We start from the raw sequence: 22509 nt of genomic DNA on the forward strand, positions 1-22509 counted from the left end.
ACATCAATGAAGAGTAGAGGAAGGATATATGGATGGGAGAAAAGATATATAAAATATAGGAGAGACAAGTGGACACGGGATCTTCACTCAATGGCTATTAACACTGTTAATAAAAGCTAATCAATTTCTCATCAGTCAGACTAATTTATTCCTTTACTTTTTCAAAGTATCTGGCTTGAATGTAAAACAAAAGGGTTTATATTTGTTGAGGTGTTTTTGTTTGTTCTGTTTTTTGGAATGTCATTTCTGAAGATAATTCCTGATAGGGGTGGTGAATTCTGGAAGTTACTAGAGATGCCCTGCCTGTCACAGCTGCTGCCGGATCTCTCCAAGGATTCTGGAGTGAAGCCACTTGTTCCAGAGTTTCAAATGTCTCATTCTTCCTTAAATAGAAAAGGAAGAGGGCCTTGTACATTTTGGCAGGGTGGGCAAAGCACCATAGCCATTGCATTATTGCCTTGAAAAACTCCAATGTTGCACTTTGCCAAAGGCCGATGCAAAATTTGGATGTGAGGTTTTGTGAATTTTTTAATTGCATTGTTTGTGCCCAATTGCAAACCCTCCAATTCATCTGGAAATTAGCCTCTCTCCCCTGAGGTTCTTGCTCAATGTGCTTTATCCCTGGCTCTTAACTATTTCATTGAGCTATATATATACCACTATCTAAACTCCAGGCAGCCACACTTATAAACTTGCTCCAAGAGAGAGACACAGAGAGAGACAGCGGTTAAGTGATCCACAAGAAAACATCCAAGTTGGTGATTATTTCAAGAATTGGGAAACTGCAAGGTAAGGAAAGGAAAGCATAATGAACTTAATGAACTCAATCTGTATAGTCTGGAGGACAGAAGGAAAAGGGGGGACATGATCGAAACATTTAAATATGTTAAAGGGTTAAATAAGGTTTCGGAGGGAAGTGTTTTTAATAGGAAAGTGAACACAAGAACAAGGGGAGCACAATCGGAGGTTAGTTGGGGGAAAGATCAAAAGCAACGTGAGAAAATATTATTTTACTGAAAGAGTAGTAGATCCTTGGAACAAACTTCCAGCAGACATGGTTGGTAAATCCACAGTAACTGAATTTAAACATGCCTGGGATAAACATATATCCATTGTAAGATAAAATACAGGAAATAGTATAAGGGCAGACTAGATGGACCATGAGGTCTTTTTCTGCCGTCAGTCTTCTATGTTTCTATGTTTCTATAAATGAAGATTTAATAGCAAACAGGGTGGTGAAATATCCAATAGCAAAACCCAAGGGAATATTTTTTTTGAATGCCAAAGATTATTACAAGTCTTTGTGTGTGCGCACTGTGGTTGGATTTTTTCCCCCTTCTCATCAGATGATTGGGACAATTCCCAACGACATCTAAAAATTGTCCAAGTATAGAGGGTGTACTGTAGATGTGACCAGAAATATGGAAACCAATAAAACAGTGGATTTATTGGTACCGGAATGGGATGAGAGAAATACAGTTCAATCAGTTTGATTCTTTGGGTCAAACAGCATTTCATCGTAATTGCACAGGATTCTGGTGAACATACGATAAAAGACGATTACTGGAGTATGATAATCCATTTCTGAAAATTTATTTATTTATTTACTCATTTATTTATTTATTCATTCATTCATTCATTCATTTGTTCAACAAGTATGGTATAGGATACTAGTTTGTATAAGTAGAAAATAATGATAAAAAGAAGACAAAGGACAGTTGGACAGGGATGGTAGGCACAATAGTGCGCTTATGCACGCCCCTTATAAACCTCTTAGAAAAGGGGAGAGGTCAACTGTAGACAATCTAAGATAATAATGCTTACTATTTATTTAATGAGTGCCAGCCTGATATAGTACTTAAAGCAGTGGTGGGTTGTAAATAATTTTGCCACTGTTTCGCACGTCTGCTCGTGCATGCTCACGACACTTCTGCCCATGCGCAGAAGCATTACAGGTTGGTAGACGGAGCATCCCGTTGCCAGCACTACCAGTTCTAAGAACTGGTTTGAACTCGGAGCAACCCACCACAGAGCTAAAGATACAGTGATACCTCATATTACGAATCCCTCGTCATACGAACTTTTCGAGATTCGAACCCAGGGTTTAAGACTTTTTTGCCTCTTCTTCCGAACTATTTTCATCTTACGAACCCAACCCACCACTGCTGGGATGCCCCACCTCCGGACTTCCGTTGCCAGTGAAGCACCCGTTCTTGCGCTACTGGGATTTCCCGGAGGCTCCCCTCCATTGGAAACCCCACAACCGGACTTCCGTGTTTTTGCAATGCTGCAGGGGAATCCCAGCAGTGGAATTCCAGCATTGCAAAAGCGGGTGCTTTGCTGGCAACAGAAGTCCGGAGGTGGGGTTTCCCAGCGAGGGGAGCCTCAGCAAAATCACAGCATTGCAAAAACATGGAAGTCCTTGAAACCCCACCTCTGGACGTCCGTGTTTTTGCGATGCTGCGATTTTGCTGAGGCTCCCCTTGCTGGGAAACCCCACCTCCGGACTTATGTTGCCAGCAAAGCGCCCGTTTTTTGCGCTGCTGGGATTCCCCTGCAGCATTGCAAAAACACGGAAGTCCGGAGGTGGGGTTTCCCATGGAGGGGAGCCTCATGGGAATCCCAGCAGCGCAAAAACAGGTACTTCACCTGGCAAAAGGGGTGAGTTTTGGGCTTGCATGCATTAATCGCTTTTCCATTGATTCCTATGGGAAACATTGTTTCGTCTTACAAACCTTTCACCTTACGAACCTCGTCCCGGAATCAATTAAGTTCATAAGACAAGGTATCACTTTACTGGGTTAACAACCGGGAGATCGGGAGATCTATTCCCACTTTAACTACAAAGTCAGTTGGGTGACTTGGTTCAGTCCCTTTCTTTCATCCCAAAAACAAAAAGAAAAATGAACCACTTTTGAAAAACGTTGCCAAAAAAACTTCAGGGACCAGAAGTCAAGCATGAAAAAAATGTTGTGGCAAGTTGTTAATTTATCACCAACTTCTTTGACTTGGACTCTTATTTAGTTTGGATGCTACCTGGAATCTTGACATACTGATTTACAGGATTCATAAATTTTTATCAGTGAATGGTCCTCACAAATGTATGAAGATATATCATAGGTTGTCTTCAAACTGAAGTCTACTACTTTAGATCCATGAATTATATATCGCTATATATAAACGATGTCCAAACATAATTAAGAATTTATTGATGAAGATGAATGAGAACTATGAAAGAAAACCAAAGATAGTACATTTTACAAAGTGATATGGGTAAAGTACAGGTAATCTTTGACTACAATTGCACCCAAAATTTCTGTTGCTAAGTGAGGCAGTTGTTAAGTGGGTTTTGTCCAGCGAAGGGCTACCAAAATTTTTACTACCCTGTTTCCCGGAAAATAAGACGTACCCCAAAAGTAATGCATGTCAGAGGTTTTGCAGAATTTGCTAATATAAGGCACCCCTCGAAAATAAGGCATAGTCAAGTTTACATACGGTACAGTGGAAAAACATACGGTACCATTCAAAGCTGTTCATAGCGGTACCGTAATAATGTGGCGTCCCCTGCTGGCCCCTTCCATTGCTTTGTACCGTCCAGTGCAGCAGACACAGTCTGCTGCTGTCTCACCGCCATTACAGTCTCCACTACAGTGCGTAGACTGTAGTTCCTCTAGTGGCCGGAAGCTGCAATAGCGGGGAGTATACTGTTGTACCATATAAGTGCCGTCGTTTGTGTGTGTGTGTGCCATACTGACAGGTACCGTACTGTAATCAGTGTACCGTACGGTACACTTACTTTGGGGGTGTCAGCTTTTCTGCCTGTGAATTTGTCTTATTTGAGAAATATAAGGCACCCCCCGAAAATAAGACGTAGCACAACTTTTGGAGCAAAAATTAATATAAGACAGTGTCTTATTTTTGGGGAAACACGGTACCACACTGTGGGTGTGGCTTTTGCAGGATGCCCTGCATTTTTGTTCAACATCTTTCAGTGCAATTGGGCACTCTGGGGTGGGGCTACATTTTCGCTAGCCCACTGTGTCCCCCCCACCAGTCTGGGCAGCAGCCCACTCCTGGTTTTGTCCCATTCTATGACCTTCCTTGCAACAGTTTTTAAGTGAATCCCTACAGTTGTTAAATTAGCAACATGGTTGTTAAGTGAATCTGTCTTCCCTATTGACTTGGTTCATCAGAAGGTCGCAAAAGGTGATCATATGACTCTGGATACTTCAACCATCATAACTATGAGCCCATTGCCAAGCATCTGAATTTTGATTGTATGATCATGTGAATTCTGCAATGGTCATATGTGTGAAAAATTATCACAAGTAACTTTTTTGTGTGTTCTTTGCTCGTGTCTATCGGTTGTCAAAGACCCGGTCGCAAATGGAGAATGAGGCTCCTCCCATCTGCCAGATGCCACCATTTGGGTTCTTTTAACCTCTGTGCATGCGCAAAGCTTTCTGTGCATGCACAGAAGGTAAGAGAACCCAAATAGTGGCATCCAGGCAGGTGGGAGGAGCCTCGTGCTCCCTTCGCAACTGGCTGTCCAACAACCAATAGGCACAAACGAGCCGAAAGCATTTGATCCCTGCTTATGACTGATTATATTCCAGTCTGGGATTGCTTTTTTATACACATTTTTATTACTTGTATTTTGTCTGGAGATTATCTAAAGGTGAGAAACCTGGTCTGATTTTCTCTAAAAGTCCTACCGGTGTTCAAATCATTTTTACAGGTGGTTTTGGTCTTCTACTTGGACTCATTTCACTTTCTAGTTATTCCTTGCATTTTTTTCCCCTTCCTCCACCCCACAGAATATCTTAACAAATAAAAGACAGAATCACTGTTTTCCTTGGTCTTTTCCTCAGTAGTGATAAGGCCAGAGGTGGGTTGCTCCCAGTTTGGACCAGTTCTATAGAACCGATAGTGGGAATTTTCCCTCTGCTTGCTAAACCAGAGCGATTACCGGTTGACCATGTCCCCAAATTGGCTTCTTGTTGTTGGCTTCTGCACATGCGCAGAAACTTGGGTTTTGGCATTGCGCATTCTCGCACACATGCACAAACCATGTGTGTGTGTTTGCATGGCATGACTGCCTGGTGTGCAATGCGCACATGCCCACACGGCACAGGAGGAAGCGAACCGGTGACGAGGTAAGTTAGAACCCGCCCCGGACAGGGCCATGATACTAGAGACATCCCTAAAAAAGGCCTATTTGTTTCTCTTCTAGATGGAGGACCCTGTGCAGCTGAAGGAAGAAGGGAATAAGTTCTTTCAAGGCAATGATTATGAAAGCGCGATTAAAAGCTACTCCAAAGCTCTTAAACTTGCTAAAGATCCATCACTCCAGGCTGTGTTGTATCGAAACCGAGCAGCATGCTTTTTGAAAAAGGTAAGGAAATTTTATGGGGAGATGTGGGAAGAGTCTTGAACTGAAGTTAAAGAGTGTCAGAAAAGTCAACAATCCAGAGGAGGCAAACCACATGATATCCAAATGGTACATCAATCCCCCAAGTGTCCTTATCTCTCAAGATAATCCAAAGGTTTAATAATAATAATAATAATAATAATAATAATAATAATAATAATAATAATAATAATCTGCAGACTCTGTAAAGAAACAGATGAAACAATCGATCACATACTCAGCTGCTGCAAAAAGATGGCACAGACTGACTACAAGCATAGACATGATGCTGTGGCACAGATGATCCACTGGAACTTGTGCCGTAACTACCATTTACCAGTGGCAAACAACTGGTGGGATCATAAGCCTGAAAAAGTGGTCGAAAATGAGCAAGCAAAACTACTGTGGGACTTCCGACTTCAGACTGACCGAATTCTGAAGCATAACACACCAGACATTGTGCTCGTGGAGAAAAAGAAAGTATGGATCACCGACATCGCAATCCCAGGGGACAGCAGAATTAAGGAGAAGCAGCTAGAGAAATTAGTGAAATACGAAGATCTAAAAATCGAGCTGCAACAACTCTGGCATAAGCCCGTGAAAGTGGTCCCAGTGGTACTTGGCACGCTGGTCACAGTGCCAAAGGATCTCAGCGGACATTTGAAAACCATTGGAATTGACAAAATCTCCATCTGTCAATTGCAAAAGGCCGCTTTACTGGGATCGGCAAACATAATTCGCCGCTACATCACGCAGTCCTAGGAGCTTGGGAAGCGCCTGACTGGTGATGAAATACGAAATCCAGCATAGTGATCTCGTTTGCTGTGTTGTACTGACATAATAATAATAATAATAATAATAATAATAATAATAATAATAATAATAATAATTTATTAGATTTGTATGCCGCCCCTCTCTAAAGACTCGGACTTTTAGCGGTTTGGCAAAAATCTCATGAGATTTTTGACAACTTCTCTTGGGAATTTGTGACATTTAAGAGTTCTTTTTCTACTTGATGTTGGATGTTGCAAAGGCAGGTTATTATTTAGCATATGATGCGAACCTGATAGAAGAGACATAAACATGTACACACAATCCGCGCAATTGTCCCAAAGATGCTTTTTCAAGAGGCAACTGGACTTTCTGGTTTTTCTTTGAAAACATTTCGCTTCTCATCCAAGAAGCTTCTTCAGCTCTGAGATGAATGGATGAGAAGCAAAACGTCATCAAAGAAAAACCAGAAAGTCCAGTTGCCTCTTGAAAAAGCACCTTTGGGACGACCAAGACCTCAGAATCTCCATAAATCCAGGCAATTATATAGAAAAACAGCAGTGCTCACTAGGGATTCAGACAGTTGAAGTCCAACACATCTAGAAAGTTAGGATTGGGCCCAGGGGTGAGATTCACTTACTTTCCCTACCAGTTTGCAAATTAGAATAGAATAGAATAGAACAGAACAGAAAAGAACAGAACAGAATTCTTTATTGGCCAAGATTGATTGGACGCACAAGGACTTTGTCTTGGTGCATATGCTCTCAGTGTACATAATGTAAAATATACGTTCATCAAGAATCATAAGGTACAACACTTAATGATTGTCATAGGGTACAAATAAGCAATGAAATCATTTTAGGAATATGGAGCCCATCAAGTAATTGGTTTGATTGTTGTCATCAGGAGTGTGGAGGAGTGAGGAGTGAGGATTTTCGAATTGGGTTTATTTTTGTAAGCCCCTCGAAATCACTGTGAGTGAGTTGGGTATAATTTTAGAAAATTATAAATTTTCTAAATAAAGAAATAGACCAGACAAACAAAACCAAAAATATGCAGCCCAATTATACACTTACTTACTCACTTACTCACTTACTCACTTACTCACTTACTCACTTACTCACTTACTCACTCACTTACTCACTTACTCACTTACTTACTTACTGTAAAAAATATGACTTCAGTAACCGAGTTGTCAAAGCGTGGAACTCATTACCGGACTCCAATTTCCCTCTATATTTACAATTACTGAACATCCAAAATATACTTAATTCTATGTATATATGCCATATGTGTAAATAAATATTACACACAGGCACACAAAAATATACTGTACATTATCTACTATATAAACTGTATGTGTATATACAGAGAGAGAAAGAGAGAGAGCTCTTGTAAAATTATATATGGTACATTCAACCTCACTTACTGTAATAGGAAAACAAACCCAGAGTCCACTTTCTGCCACACAGTTAACCATAACTAGAACATTACACATGTCTTCAGATGTACCGGTACTTCCCTAGCTTGCACATCACTGTTAGAGCTAGGAAATGTCATGGATTGAGTAAAATGTGGTGATTTTCACTTAACAATGCTTTTGCTTAACAACAAATTTTGAGCTCAATTGTGGTCATAGGTCTCTGTCTGTCTGTCTGTCTGTCTGTCTTCCTTTCCTGTCTGTCTGCGCCCCCCTCCTGTCCCCTCCCCGGGTAAATTACAGAGTCAATACTGTATTGTTTTTTTATTTAAGGTTACAAAGCAAATGAAGAATCATTTTGAGTATTCTTTAAAATTTCTTCAGTGAGATCCATAGCTAATCTGGCAAAAAAAAATTTCACCTGGCAAAACTTTATATTGTTGACATTAGGCACAGCCAGAGAGATGTCTTAAAAGGCAAACAAACTGTCAAAAAAGTATGTTTTTTAAAAATATAATATTTTGGTTGTTGAATTTAATTCTGCCTTGGCGCGAGGCAGCCCCCGCAGATGGGTGGCTGGCGAGGACCACGCATTCCCATCTTTGTGTCCGCTGGGGTTAAAGGAAAGTTTAGGGACCCCCGCCCCTTGGAGAAATGCCTCGGTGGTGACATTCTGAGCGTTTTTGCCTCCCCACTCCGAAAACCCCACTTCTCGGCAGCTTGCCGAGGCTGAGAGGAGAGTGATTTTAAAAGGCACTCTCAGCTTGGGGTTTTCTCCCCGCTGAAATGTTGCTCGCCCGCCGCCCTCAACACCCGCTTTGTCCTCGACCCGGCAGAAGAAAACCGCGTCCTTTCCTGTTGCTCTCTTCCCGAGAGGTGGGGTGAGGGGGTGTTGAGAAGACAGAAGCAAGAATCCACCCCCCCCACACACACACACCTCATCGGCTTTTCCCCCCTCTAGCGCGGCATTGGAGTGTTTGGCTGGCTCCTTTTCTTGCGGGGAGAGGGGGGAAAAGCTGGAGGGGGGGTGGATTCTTGCTTCTATCTTCTCGCCACCCCTCCACCACACCTCACCGGCTTAGGAATGTCGTTGCCTCCCACAGCCACTTCCCCACGCGCTTCGGATGTGCCTGCCTTTCCTACAGCGAAGACAGGCGGCACCTTCCCGAAGGGCTCAGCTAAGTGGGTGGGGGAAGGGCTGGCCATTTGCCGCCTCTCTCCGCTGTAGGAGGGGCAGGCGCAAGCAAAGCAACGTTCCAAAGCGGTCTCCGGGAAGCGACCGAGGGAAAGGCAGTCGTCTGCCTTTCCTTCAGCTCAAAAGAGGAGGCAAATGCCCTGCCTTCCCCCAGCCGGTTAACCGAGCGCTTCAAGTTAACCGGCTGGGGGAAGGCGGGGCATTTGCCTCCTCTTTCGGGCTGAAGGAAAGGCAGACGATTGCCTTTAACTCGGTCGCTTCCCGGAGACCGCTTTGGGACATCGCTTTGGGAGAGGGGGCAACTGCTCCCGGTTTAAGAAGCAAGAATCCCCCCCCCAGCGAAACGGCTTTTTTCTTGTTAAAGCGCGGCGTTCGAGTGGTTGGCAGGTTCCTTTGCTTGCACGCAAGAGCCAACCACTCGAACGCCGCGCTAAACAGAAAGAAGCTGCAACTGCCCGGTTAAGAAGGGAGAATCCACCCACTAGCCAAACGGCTTTTTTACTGTTTAGCGCAGCGTTCGAGCGCTAAACAGGAAAAAAGCCGTTTGGCTAGTGGGTGGATTCTCCCTTCTTAACCGGGCAGTTGCAGCTTCTTTCTGTTTAGCGCTCGAATGCTACGCTAAACAGAAAGAAGCGGCGGATTCTCCCTTCTTAACCGGCAAGCTTCTTTCTGTTTAGCGCTCGAACGCTGCGCTAAACAGAAAGAAGCTGCAACTGCCCAGTTAAGAAGGGAGAATCCACACACTAGCCAAACGGCTTTTTTACTGTTTAGCGCAGCGTTCGAGCGCTAAACAGGAAAAAAGCCGTTTGGCTAGTGGGTGGATTCTCCCTTCTTAACCGGGCAGTTGCCGCTTCTTTCTGTTTAGCGCTCGAACGCTGCGCTAAACAGAAAGAAGCGGCAACTGCCTGGTTAAGAAGGGAGAATCCACCCACTAGCCAAACGGCTTTTTTACTGTTTAGCGCAGCGTTCGAGCGCTAAACAGGAAAAAAGCCGTTTGGCTAGTGGGTGGATTCTCCCTTCTTAACCGGGCAGTTGCAGCTTCTTTCTGTTTAGCGCTCGAACGCTACGCTAAACAGAAAGAAGCGGCGGATTCTCCCTTCTTAACCGGCAAGCTTCTTTCTGTTTAGCGCTCGAACGCTGCGCTAAACAGAAAGAAGCTGCAACTGCCCGGTTAAGAAGGGAGAATCCACCCACTAGCCAAACGGCTTTTTTACTGTTTAGCGCAGCGTTCGAGCGCTAAACAGGAAAAAAGCCGTTTGGCTAGTGGGTGGATTCTCCCTTCTTAACCGGGCAGTTGCCGCTTCTTTCAAGCTGAAAGACGGCTGTCTTTCCCTAAGCCGCTTGCGCCCTCTTGTGGTGACCCGTCAGTCACCCGAGTATAAGTCGAGGTCGGGTTTTTCAGCCCATTTTTGGGCTAAAAAACCCCGACTTATACTCGAGTATATACGGTATTTAAAATCTTGCAAGTGTGAATGCATTTGTCCCACATCTTCTCTTTGTTTTTGGGTGATGTTTCCAAGCAGATCCCTTCTGGGATTCAAATATCATCTCAAAACAGAAGAAAAGCTGGCTAATGGTTTTTTAAAAATTCATCTTTTTAATATGTGTTTAATCACTGAATTAATCAGCTGACTAGAACAGCTGCAGCATAATTCTATGAATATTTTTTTAAATAAATTATATATTTATTTAGCTGTGAATAAACTCTGTAAAAGAATATTTAATTCTAAGTGAAGGTGTTTAAACAGGTACCCTAATCAGGATATTTGTTTCTAAGTTGCTACATTTTGTAATAATTTATTTGACTTCAAGGAGCAGCTACAGAATTATCTATCAGAGCTAAAATGAACATCCCATGAACAACCTTCTTAATCACTAATAAAAATATCTTTTTCTTTGAAAAATATAGGAGAAATATGCCCAAGTGACGACAGATGCAACTAAAGGTAAGTTAAACTATGGCTAAAATATTCTACGAAGGTCACCCACAAAGTAATGCACAATTTTCATGCATTTCCCCCCAACAATTATTTATTGAACACAATGAAACTTACACACAAGAAAGAATGATGTTTCTTCTGCTCTCCCTATTTTTCCATGTAATCTCTGTCCCGTTCTATGGCCTTCCTCCAGCGAGACACAAGGGCGTATATGCCCTGTCGGTACCACTCCTTGTTCTGGTCACGAAGCCATTTCTGCATTGTGTGAATCACCTCTTTGTCATCCTCAAAATGTCTTCCGTGAATGGCATCCTTTAACTGTACTTCTGTCAACTGCAGATTCTCCATAAATTGTACACAAACATTTGTGAATGTTCCCAACAGTTTCTTTCTCCGCAGTGAGAAATTCAATGACGACACGCTGCTTGTAACGTACATCACTTACAGATGCCATTTCAAAACACTGCTGCTGTCTGAAGAAACGCAAAATTTACACATGAACTCCTGACAATTCAAATAATGTATATCTAAATTTTTGCATTCGTACCATTAGTGTAGGCTGAGAAAAAAATGTGGTGCATTACTTTCTGGGCGACCCTCATAGATCTGTGATAGCGGACCTCTGGCACACGTGCCACAAAAGCCATATCGATGGGCATGCGAGCTCAGGTCCACTGCACATGTGCATGCCAGCCAACTGATTTTTGGAAGCTTCTGGGCCCACTGAGAGTCAGGAAACAGTCTGTTTTCAGCTTCCGGAGCGGGTGGGGAAGGCCCATTTTCTGCTCGCCCCAGGTTCAGAGCCTTTCTAAGAGCTTGGGGAGGGCAAAAATGGCCTTTGTCACCTTCCAGAGACCAGAAATAACCAGTTACCCAACTTGAAAAACAGGTGTGCCATCATGTGCCCAGAGCCCAGTGGTAAAATCCAATTTTTTTTACAACTGGTATGTGGGAGTGGCTTGGTCGCTGTAGTGTGGCCTGGTGGTCTGGCAGGGGAAGGATACTGCAAAGTCCCCACTCCTGGGGTAAGGATATTTATTTATTTATTTATTTATTCATTCATTCATTCATTCATTTAATTTGTATGCCGCCCCTCTCCGCAGACTCGGGGCGACTAACAACAGTAATAAAACAATCTAAACAAATCTGATATTTAAGTTAATTTTAAAAAGAAACCCCAATTTAAGAGACCAATTATACATACAGACATACCATGCATAAATTTTTTATAAGCCTAGGGGGAAGGGAATATTTCAATTCCCCCATGTCTGAGGACAGAGGTGGGTTTTGAGGAGCTTACGAAAGGCTAGGAGGGTGGGGGCAACTCTGATATCTGGGGGGAGTTGGTTCCAGAGGGCCAGGTCCGCCACAGAGAAGGCTGTTCCCCTGGGTCCCACCAAACGACATTGTTTAGTTGACGGGACCCGGAGAAGGCCAACTCTGTGGGACCTAACTGGTCGCTGGGATTCGTGCGGCAGAAGGCGGTCCTGGAGGTATTCTGGTCCGATGCCAAAATATTGCAAAATCTCCATTCCCATCCCACTCTGGGACCAGCCAGAGATGGTATTTGCCAGTTTTCCGAATTACTCAAAATTTCCACTACCGGTTCTCGAAACAACTCAACATTTCTACTATCAGTTCTCCAGTACCTGCTAGAATCTGCTGGATTTCACATCTGCTGGAGCCCACCCTCAGGGAACCTCTCTCTAGCAGGCTCCAACATAATTCCCAAAACCCGGAAGACAAAACCTCTAGGCCGACCCAGATTGGATCCTGTAACATTATCCTGGAACACATATATTCCCCTTCTTTTGTGAGTCACACGTAACCTTGGGAGTTGTATCTTCTTGATCTAAGAGTTCGCCTGTCATGCTATGAACTGAATATTTAAGCTTTGCTGATATTTATCTTAAAGTAAGAAAAGAAAACCAGTTGGTTCTGTTCTTCCCATTTGTTACACACATTTCTGCATTCTATAGAAATACTGTACTTGAACAGGAAAAACAAACCAAAACAAATGAGATAGAAATAGATGGAACAAGAAGAAAAGGCAGATGCAACTGTTCTCTTGGTCAAATTGGTGCTATCAGGTATCATTTCAATTTTGTCATTATTTTTCTTCTAGCTATTGACATCAACCCTTCTGATGTTAAGGCTTTATACCGTCGTAGCCAGGCCCTGGAAAAACTTGGAAAGCTGGACCAGGCCTTCAAAGATGTCCAGAGATGTGCCACCATAGAGCCTCGGAACCAAAATTTTCAGGAGGCCCTTCGACATCTGGGCACCACTATCCAGGAGAAGGTAAATGATTGACAGGGTTGACACACCGATCAGCCAACTTGTCAGACCAGTTCTCTCTTGTGTTGGAGGTGGAGGTGTTCTGTATGTGCATGTGAGCACCTGGATCATGATTGCAAAGCATTATGACCGCTGGAAATTCAAGTTGTAAGGACCACTCATTCAGCTCTATTGCAAGTTGGAAAGGTTGCTGAAGAAGTGTTCATTAAATGAGGACCACCTGATTACAGATTATTATTAGAGTTGGAAGGGATCTTGTAGGCCATGCAATCCAACCCCTTGTTCTAGCAGGAGTCCCTACACCATTTTGGACAATTGGCAGTCCAATTTCCCTTTGAAAGTCTCAATTGTAAGAGCTCTCACAATCTTTGCAGGCAAGCTGGTTCCACTGGTTGATTGCTCTAACTGTCAGAAAGTTTTTCCTTATTATTTCCAGGTTGAATCTCTCTTTGGTCAGCTCCCATCCATTATTCCTTGCCATCTGGTGCCTTGGAAAACAGCCTGACCTACTCTATATCCCAGTCAGGGTTAATGGGGCAAACTATCATATATGCAAAGTTAGTAACTTCCTTATCACATCCACTGGTGATGTTACCTAGCCCATGGCATCGGACCAGAATATCTCCGGGACCGCCTTCTGCCCCACGAATCCCAGCGACCAGTTAGGTCCCACAGAGTTGGCCTTCTCCGGGTCCCGTCCACTAAACAATGTCATTTGGCGGGACCCAGGGGAAGAGCCTTCTCTGTGGTGGCCCCGACCCTCTGGAACCAACTCCCCCCAGAGATCAGAATTGCCCTTACCCTCCTCGCCTTTCGTAAGCTTCTTAAAACCCACCTCTGTCGTCAGGCATGGGGGAATTGAGATATTCCCTTCCCCCTAGGCCTATACAATTTATGCATGGTATGTTTGTTTGTGTGTATGTTCGGTTTTTTAAATAAGGGTCTTTTAATTATTTTAAATATTAGATTTGTTATATGTTGTTTCATTATTGTTGTTAGCCGCCCCGAGTCTACAGAGAGGGGCAGCATACAAATATAATAAATAAATGAATGAATGAATGAATGAATGAATGATGAAAAGTCTGCAAGAGAAAATGCTAACTCAGAGATCACCAGGAACCCAACAAAATTTAAACAATAATCTCTGTCATTTTCTTCATCTTTGACATAGTTACGCTTTCAATTCTCCACTGATGCTAGAGTGCAGCAAATGTTTGAAATCCTCCTGGATGAAAAGAGCGAGAAAGAGAAGCGAGAGAAGGTGAGTTTCCTGAATATAAACTGTTTCTTTCTCTTCATTTGACTAAGAAAATTGTGGTTTTTTTCTTTCTTCTGTTAATTGGGTAGAGGGGGAACCCATAGTTGGCTTGCATTGCTCTCTGCCTCTAGTCAGCAACCTAAGGCAACAAGAGTGAAAAAATATCATATAGTGTACACCAGTGTTTTCCAACCAGTGTGCCGTGAGACATGGTCAGGTGTGCCGCGAAGAAGGAAGCTCAGGTTCCAGTCTTGCAACTTTTTGCTGAGTGAGAGAGAAAGAAAGCAAGAGAGAGAGAGAGAAAGAGAAAGAAAGCAAGAGAGAGAGAGAGAAAGAAAGAAAGAAAGAAAGAGAGAGAGAGAGAAAAGGAGAGGAAGGGAGAGAGAGAGAGAAAAATGAGCAAAACGGGGAGGAAAAAAGAGAAATGAGAAAATGATTGATACAGAGAATGTGAGGAAAGAGAGAGAAACAAAAGAGAGGGAGAGGAGTGACTCTTTATTTAAAGCATATGATAAAAAGAGAGAAACCCCCCAGCCCTCACATGTTTTTGGAAATGGTTCGAGAGTGCGTATACACACACACACACGGGGGGGGGAGGCATGGAAAAAAAGAGGAGAGTGCCTTAGAGTGTCATTTTGTGTCATTTTGGTTGGTGGTGTGCCCCAGGATTTTGTAAATGTAAAAAATGTGCCGCGTCTCCAAAAAGGTTGAAAATCACTGGTGTACACAATAAAGTGGGTGACCTTGAGAGAAGTAATTGAGATCCATTTCCAAAGCAACAAGGCACAAAACATGACCTAGCCAAAGTCATGCAAAAGGCATGGAAAACATTCAGAGAGATACCTCTCTAATTCTCAAAAGTATAAGGTGGAATTAAAGTGCTGTCAGACTTGCAAGATTCTGTTATTATAACAAATCTTAATAAAAAGTATTTTAATTTTCTGGTGAAGATGATTCCTTAATCTTGTCTACTTTAAAATAGTTTACTGAGGAACTGGGAGCAGAAACTGAGCAATGGGAGCAGGGCAGGGGTAGGTTCCACTTACCTTTCGCTACCGGTGCGCATGCACACGATTCCTGCCACACCATTCTACTTCTGCGCATATGCAGAAGGACATTTCAAGCTGAAACACAGCTGAGAAGACATCCAAACCAGGAAGAAAATGCCAATTCTACTTCCACGTATGCGCAGAAGGACATTTCAAGCCAAAACACCACAAAAAAATGATGGTGGTGCGCACAGACCGGGAAAGATGGCACCAGAGCCGTCACACATAAATTGCACAATTGGCAGAACACTTATTTTATTTATTTTTATTTTATTGATTTCTTTTGTCCAATACACAATACATATTGAAGAGAATAGACATGAAGTGTTATATATAAAGAGAAGATATAAAAATAGAAGAGAAGATATATGAGGGGAAAAAAGAGATATGAGATATGAGATAAGGAGAGACAATTGGACAGGGGACAAAACGCAGGCTAGTGCACTTATATACGCCCCTTACTGACCTCTTAGGAACCAGGAGAGGTTAATCATGGATAGTCTAAGGGAGAAATGTTTGGGGTTAGGGGTTGACACTACTGAGTTCGGTAATGAGTTCCACGCTTTGACAACTCGATTGCTAAAGTCATATTTTTTACAGTCAAGCTTGGAGCGATTAATATTAAGTTTAAATCTGTTGTGAGCTCTTGTGTTGTTGTGGTTGAAGCTGAAGTAGTCGCCGATTCCTAGATGAAGAAGCTGTAGACCAGAGATCCCTTCACCAGAATTTTCAGGAAATCGAGAGGCTTCAATTTGTTGCGTGCTCTTGTGTTGTTGTGGTTGAAGCAGTGCTCTGGACCGCACCGGTAGGAACCCACACAGTGAAGGGCTGCAAAAAAATTTACTACCACACTGTCGAGTGGCTTATTTTGTGGGTGTGGCTTGCCAGCCATGTGACCAGTAGGAGTGGCTTGACAATCATGTGATCGGGGTTGGCTTAAAGGACTTGTGACTGACTTAACGGTGGCCAACTTGACGTCATTCACGTCAAGGATTTGGGTTAGGGTGCCTGGCCTCTCCTCGCCTCAAAGAGATACAATTTCCCTATTTAATATTACTGAACATCCAAACTATACTATTTAATTCTATGTATAAATGCCAAAAGTGTACATACATATTACACACAGGCACACAAAAATATGCATTATCTACTATATAAACACACACACACACACAGCTCTTCTAAAATTATTCACATTCAACCTCATTTACCAGTTCTGCGTACCCGACCATACCCGTAGGAGCCCATCACTGAACCCACCCCTGGCGCAGGGAAATTCAGATCATGTAGAAACATTGGATGACTTGGGCATATAAATCTTTTTCAATCTCGCATAGCTTATATAATTATTATGCACTTCAAATTGGAATAAATGTTATACCCACTTGAGCTCCAATCAAAGCGTTCATTCAATAACATGAAATAGTTTATATAGTTTATGTTCTGCCGGGCTCTCTGATAGGAGCCTCCCAAAAATTCAAGGGTACAAATTTCAGACACACACACATTTGAAAATTCAAAACAATGTTCTTTATCACAAAATTAAAAATAAACAAAGCACTCTTTTTGTATTGCAAAGAGCACTCTTCCCAAAACAACCAGGTAGTCTGTACAATTTTCCTTAACCAGTCATTAAGTACTTAGCTAGCAGCTGTGAAGAAACTTCACACCCCTTCTTCCAACGAAGTCACACACACACACACACACACGTTGCTCTGCTTTGGTTTCAAAGGCGTGAAAAAGCAACAAAGTCCAGCAACACAAGATTCTTGACGAACTCCAATCGGATATTCTTCCACAAAGGCCAAACCCACATGCTGCTATTTATAGCAGCAGCCTAATTACTGGAGCCCCACCCAAACACAGGTGGCCTCCCTTATTTCTTGTAATATGTTCTTACTTGGTCTCTTCTACACATAATTCTGCGCTTGTGTGGGTCCAAAATGTCATCATCTGAATCAACGGAAGATAAGGGAGATTGACTGCCTGGGCTGTGTGCCAAGCCCTCCTCTGCCGAGTCACTCCCACCTTCTTCTTCATCTGAGGAAACTAAACTTTGATCTGATTCTGTCGGCAATAACACAGGCCTGTGACATGTTGAATTTTCCCCTGCATCCATCTCCCAATTCCCTGGGGCAGGAGCTGGGCCAGAGCCAACCACAACAAGTTTATATAGACAATAATGAATGAGAAAAGAGTGACTTAGTATAGAACATTATTCTAACAGACAAGGGTATAATTAGCCAACTTTAAAATAAAGCATTTAATCAAAATAAACTGAAGAGGAATTATAAGACCGATTATGAGATGTTAAGGTGTTAAACAATATAAAATTTGATATGAAACATTTAAGATTGGGTAGCCAAGAGAGAAATAAGATTTTTCTCTCTTTTTAAATGGTATTACCTTTGTCTTTCTTTGTTTTGTTTTTTGTCTTTTCTTTCTTCTTTTTTGTTCTTTCTTGTTGACGTTTTGACTTGTTTGCTTGTCATTGCTACTGTTATTATGATTATATATATTGTAAGCTATTTTTATAAAAATAAAAAAAATAAATTAAATTTAAAAAAAGAGTGATGGGTAATCTGCATTTATGGTCCTTCCGTTTCTTTGGCTGTCTTTTTAAAATCAGGCAGCAAACAACCTCATTGTTCTTGGCCGAGAAGAAGCAGGAGCAGAGAGGATATTCCAGAATAATGGCTTGAATTTGCTTTTGAGGCTAATAGAAACTAAAAATCCTGAGCTGATCCTGGCAGCAACAAGGACCTTCTCAGGGATGTGCACAAGGCACATGGCACGGGTAAGAGAGAAAAATGTGTTGGGAATCTTCTTGTTGCATGAATGGCTTCAGGTCAGCAGGAAGAAGACCAAAAAAAAAGTTGCAGTGAACCTGTTACATACGGAGATATTTTCCTAAAATTTGCATACTGCTCGTTGATTGGCTAGGCCGCGAGCGGGAGTTTTGAGTGGCTGTCAGAAGGTGCCCACCTCCAAAGCCAGCCTGCAGTCTGCATTCACTACAGCGGAGATACAATCAGGGGTGGGCAGCAGCCATTGTGCTCAGGTGCTCTGTCCTGGTAGGAATGTCTGGGATGCGGACGCAGCTATGCACACCCAATGCGCCCCTGCACGAGATTGGCTTCTGCACATGCGCAGCAAGTGAACTTTTGTGTCAGGACGTTTGTGTGAGCGAGATTTTGGCAATTTTCACCCATGTTTTGCTTCTGCGCATGCACAGAAGCTAAAATATCAGCAAAAATTGCCGAAATCTCGCCCGCACGTGCATCTTGAGGTGGTACAGTGGGTAGAGTGCAGTACTGCAGGCCACTGAAGCTGACTGCTAGATCTGCAGGTCAGCGGTTCAAATCTCATCACCGGCTCAAGGTTGACTCAGCCTTCCATCCTTCTGAGGTGGGTAAAATGAGGATTGTGGGGGCTCTGTTAAAAAGTGCCATGGCTAATATGTTGTAAGCCGCCCTGAGTCTAAGGAGAAGGGCGGCATAAAAATTTGAATAAATAAATAAATAAATCCTTACATGAGATTTTGCTTGCTGTGCATGCGCAGAAGCAATTTCTTGTGCCCACAGGTGCGTGCCTATCTGTGATAGCCTTGGAGGGCGATCCCTTAGAAGGTAAGACGAGCAGCCCTTCACTGGATACAATAAAGTGTTGAAACAGCTGCTGAGCCTCCCAATCTCTTCGTTAGCGTTAATCAAACAGAACCCATGGTGTTATGCCCACCATCTTGACTTATTCTACCCCTTATGGATACCCAAGTCTCCCAGAAGCATCATAAAGAATGTATCTACAAAATAAAATTTGCTCCCTCTTCATGTGGCCAAAAATATCAAGCCTGATAGCACCTCTTCTAACTAGCAAATTTAATTAATAGGCATCAGTTTTCATAATAATAATAATAATCATCATCATCATCGGTCACATACTCAGCTGCTGCAAAAAGATCGCACAGACTGACTACAAGCATAGACACAATGCTGTGGCAAAGATGATCCACTGGAACTTGTGCCGGAACTACCATCTACCAGTGGCAAAGAACTAGTGGGATCATAAGCCCGAAAAAGTGGTTGAAAATGAGCAAGCAAAACTACTGTGGGACTTCCGACTTCAGACTGACCGAATTCTGAAGCATAACACACCAGACATCCTGATTGTGGAGAAAAAGAAAGTATGGATCATCGACATCGCAATCCCAGGGGACAGCAGAATTGAGGAGAAGCAGCTAGAGAAATTAGTGAAATACAAAGATCTAAAAATCGAGCTGCAACGACTCTGGCATAAGCCCGTGAAAGTGGTCCCAGTGGTACTTGGCACGCTGGGCGCAGTGCCAAAGGATCTCAGCGGACATTTGAAACCATCAGAATTGACAAAATCTCCATCTGTCAATTGCAAAAGGCTGCTTTACTGGGATCGGCAAACATAATTCGTCGCTACATCACGCAGTCCTAGATGCTTGGGAAGCACCCGACTGGTGATGAAATACGAAATCCAGCATAGTCTCGTTTGCTGTGTTGTATTGACATAATAATAATAATAATAATAATAATAATAATAATAATAATAATAATAATAATAATTATTATTATTATTATTATTATTATTATTATTATTATTATTATTATTAATTAGATTTGTATGCCGCCCCTCTCCAAAGCTCATGATTTGACTTTTATTGATATGTATTATTATCTAGCACAATCCTACTGATTTTTTTGCCACCATAAACTAACACATTGTAGAAGAGATTCCATAATATGTGTGTGTATGTGCGCGCATGCGCGCGTGCGTTTGCATGTATCTCTGTATTGCAAAACTCATCCAATTTAATGCGGCATCTACACGATAACCCAAAGAGACATAATCAGACAACTGCATTGTGTTCCCCTGCTTGGATAGGCCACCGCAATACTCCACATGCTGGGGATCAACAAAATCTGCTTATGGATGTCCATAGATCATGAAGAAATCTCACTGGCGGTCTCCAACATGTTGCAAGCCATAATCGACTCTTTAACTGGAGAAGGCAAGAAGGAAGAACATGGGAAGGAGGATGCCCTGGTGCTGGGTAACTATCATTGGAGAGGCCTACCAGTTTTGCTAAGAGTGGTGGTCCTTCATAGGTGATTTTATAACACCTCATTTAGAATGGAAGCAAACTAGGGGGTTAAAACCTGTTGTGGTCAGGACTAGGATAACAATTATCTGTACTGATCTATCTATCTACCTCCTATTTATCATCTATCTATATTATCTATTATCTATCTAGTTATCTAACTATCTAGATCAAATTTAGATACTGATCATCTCATTCTCAGAGCGACTCTGGGCAGTTTACAGGTAAAGAGCATTAAGACCATATTAAATTTTAATACATCTGTAAAATAGGACCCAAATAGGAATACAGTGTTCCCTCGATTTTTGTGGGGGATGCATTCCGAGATCGCCTGCGAAAGTCAATTTCCGCGAAGTAGAGATGTGAAAGTAAATACACCATTTTTGGCTATGACATCCCTTAACACTTTAAACCCCTAAATTACCATTTTCCATTCCCTTAACAACCATTTACTCAGCATTATTAGTGGTCCTCACCATTGAATAAGACGCTTAGTGATCCTGATATTTATAAACATAATTATTTCTTAACAATTTTTTTTTTGCTATGACAACGCTGATTGGCTGAAATTTCAGCCAATCAGCAATGGTAGATGAAAGTTTGGCGATGACATATGACATCATCAGGTGGGGAAAACGTGGTATAGAAAAAAAACATGAAGTATTTTTTAATTAATATTTTTTGAAAAACTGTGGTATAGGCTATTCACGAAGTTCAAACCCGTGAAAATCGAGGGAACACTGTATAGTATAAATTAAAAGTTAAAAGATGCGGGGAGCATTTCCGGTTGCTAAATATCCACTTTCTGCACAGGCAGAACGGATTTTGTCTGGACCTTCTCCTCACCAATTTTATTGCTTGAGTGGATACTTTCATGCTTTACTATTTAACTTGATGTTTATCAAGTATTAGTCGCCTTATTTTATAATGTATTTTCTAACTGTAATAGAACAACTTCCTTTCTTTATACAGTGATCCCTCGATTAGCACGGTCTCGATTAGTGCGAAACGCTGCAACGCAGCTTTTCAAAAAATATTAATTAAAAAATAAGTCCGCGTTTTTTTTGCTATACCACGGTTTTTCCCACCCGATGATGTCATACGTCATCACCAAGAGTCACTTCTCTGTCTCTTTCTCTTTCTTTCCTGTCACTATGCTTCAATCATTTTCTCATTTCTCTTTTTTCTCCCCTTTTTTCTATCATTTCTCTCTCTCTTTCTTCCTCTCTCACACTCTCTTCCTCCCTTCTCTCTCCCCCCCTCCACTTGCCCACGAGAAGAAAAAAAGCAACCTCTGCCGGGCAGCTCCCCTTGTGCCCCCGCTTTGTGCCTGCCTCTTTTGGGGATTTTTTTTTCTTTTCTTTTATGCGCTGGCGGCGGGAGCTGTTGGGGAGGGCTCTGCCGGGAAGGCCTCTCAGCTGCAGAGCCGAATGGGGGCGGAGGCAACAGCGGAGCCCGGCGCTGGGGCCATGCGAGGCTGTTCATCCAGGGGGGCGTGGACTGGCAAGTCACCCTCCTTTCTCTCTCTTTCTCAAGATCGCTTGCCGCTTGCCTATTGCAGCGAAGGAGGCGAAGCAAGGCTCCAAGCTGCAAAGCGGCAAGCGGCAAGCGATCTTGGGGATTCCCCTTTGCCTGGGCGGCGGGAAGACCAAGGGAAGGTTCCTTCAGCCGCCCAACACCTGATCCGCTCCGCAGCGCGGCAGCAGCGAGGAGCCGAAGATGGGGTTTCCCCTTTGCCTTTACCCCATCTTCGGCTCCTCGCTGCTTCCGCGCTGCGGAGCAGATCAGCTGTTGGGCGGCTGAAGGAACTTTCCCTTGGTCTTCCCCGCCGCCCACACGCAAACTCCACCATCTGCGCATGTGCGGCCATGAAAAAAATGGCGCACATGCGCAGATGGTGGTTTTTACTTCCGCATCCAGTATAACGCGGAAATCGGTTAGCGCGGGAGGTCTTGGAACGTAACCCCCGCGCTAACCGAGAGATCACTGTAATTCCTATCGCTCCTTTGCTGCCCTTTCACAAAATGGCTGTAGGGACAA

At 42.8% G+C, this 22509-nt stretch overlaps 1 protein-coding gene across 1 annotated transcript in view; it reads left to right on the forward strand.

Moving 5' to 3' along the window:
* Positions 1–711: 711 nt before the first annotated feature.
* UNC45B (unc-45 myosin chaperone B) overlaps positions 712–22509 on the forward strand; it is a 50476-nt gene continuing 28678 nt past the window's right edge. Inside the window, exons 1-7 of the mRNA XM_070742257.1 lie at positions 712–789; positions 5234–5395; positions 10706–10742; positions 12862–13037; positions 14206–14295; positions 17971–18138; positions 20253–20421. Of these exons, the coding sequence (XP_070598358.1) occupies positions 5234–5395; positions 10706–10742; positions 12862–13037; positions 14206–14295; positions 17971–18138; positions 20253–20421 (802 nt within the window). The 5' untranslated portion in view covers positions 712–789. The remainder of the gene's footprint in view (positions 790–5233; positions 5396–10705; positions 10743–12861; positions 13038–14205; positions 14296–17970; positions 18139–20252; positions 20422–22509) is intronic.

This window comes from Erythrolamprus reginae, chromosome 1, assembly GCF_031021105.1.
Source record: "Erythrolamprus reginae isolate rEryReg1 chromosome 1, rEryReg1.hap1, whole genome shotgun sequence".
In the NCBI taxonomy this organism is placed as follows: Eukaryota; Metazoa; Chordata; class Lepidosauria; order Squamata; family Dipsadidae; genus Erythrolamprus; species Erythrolamprus reginae.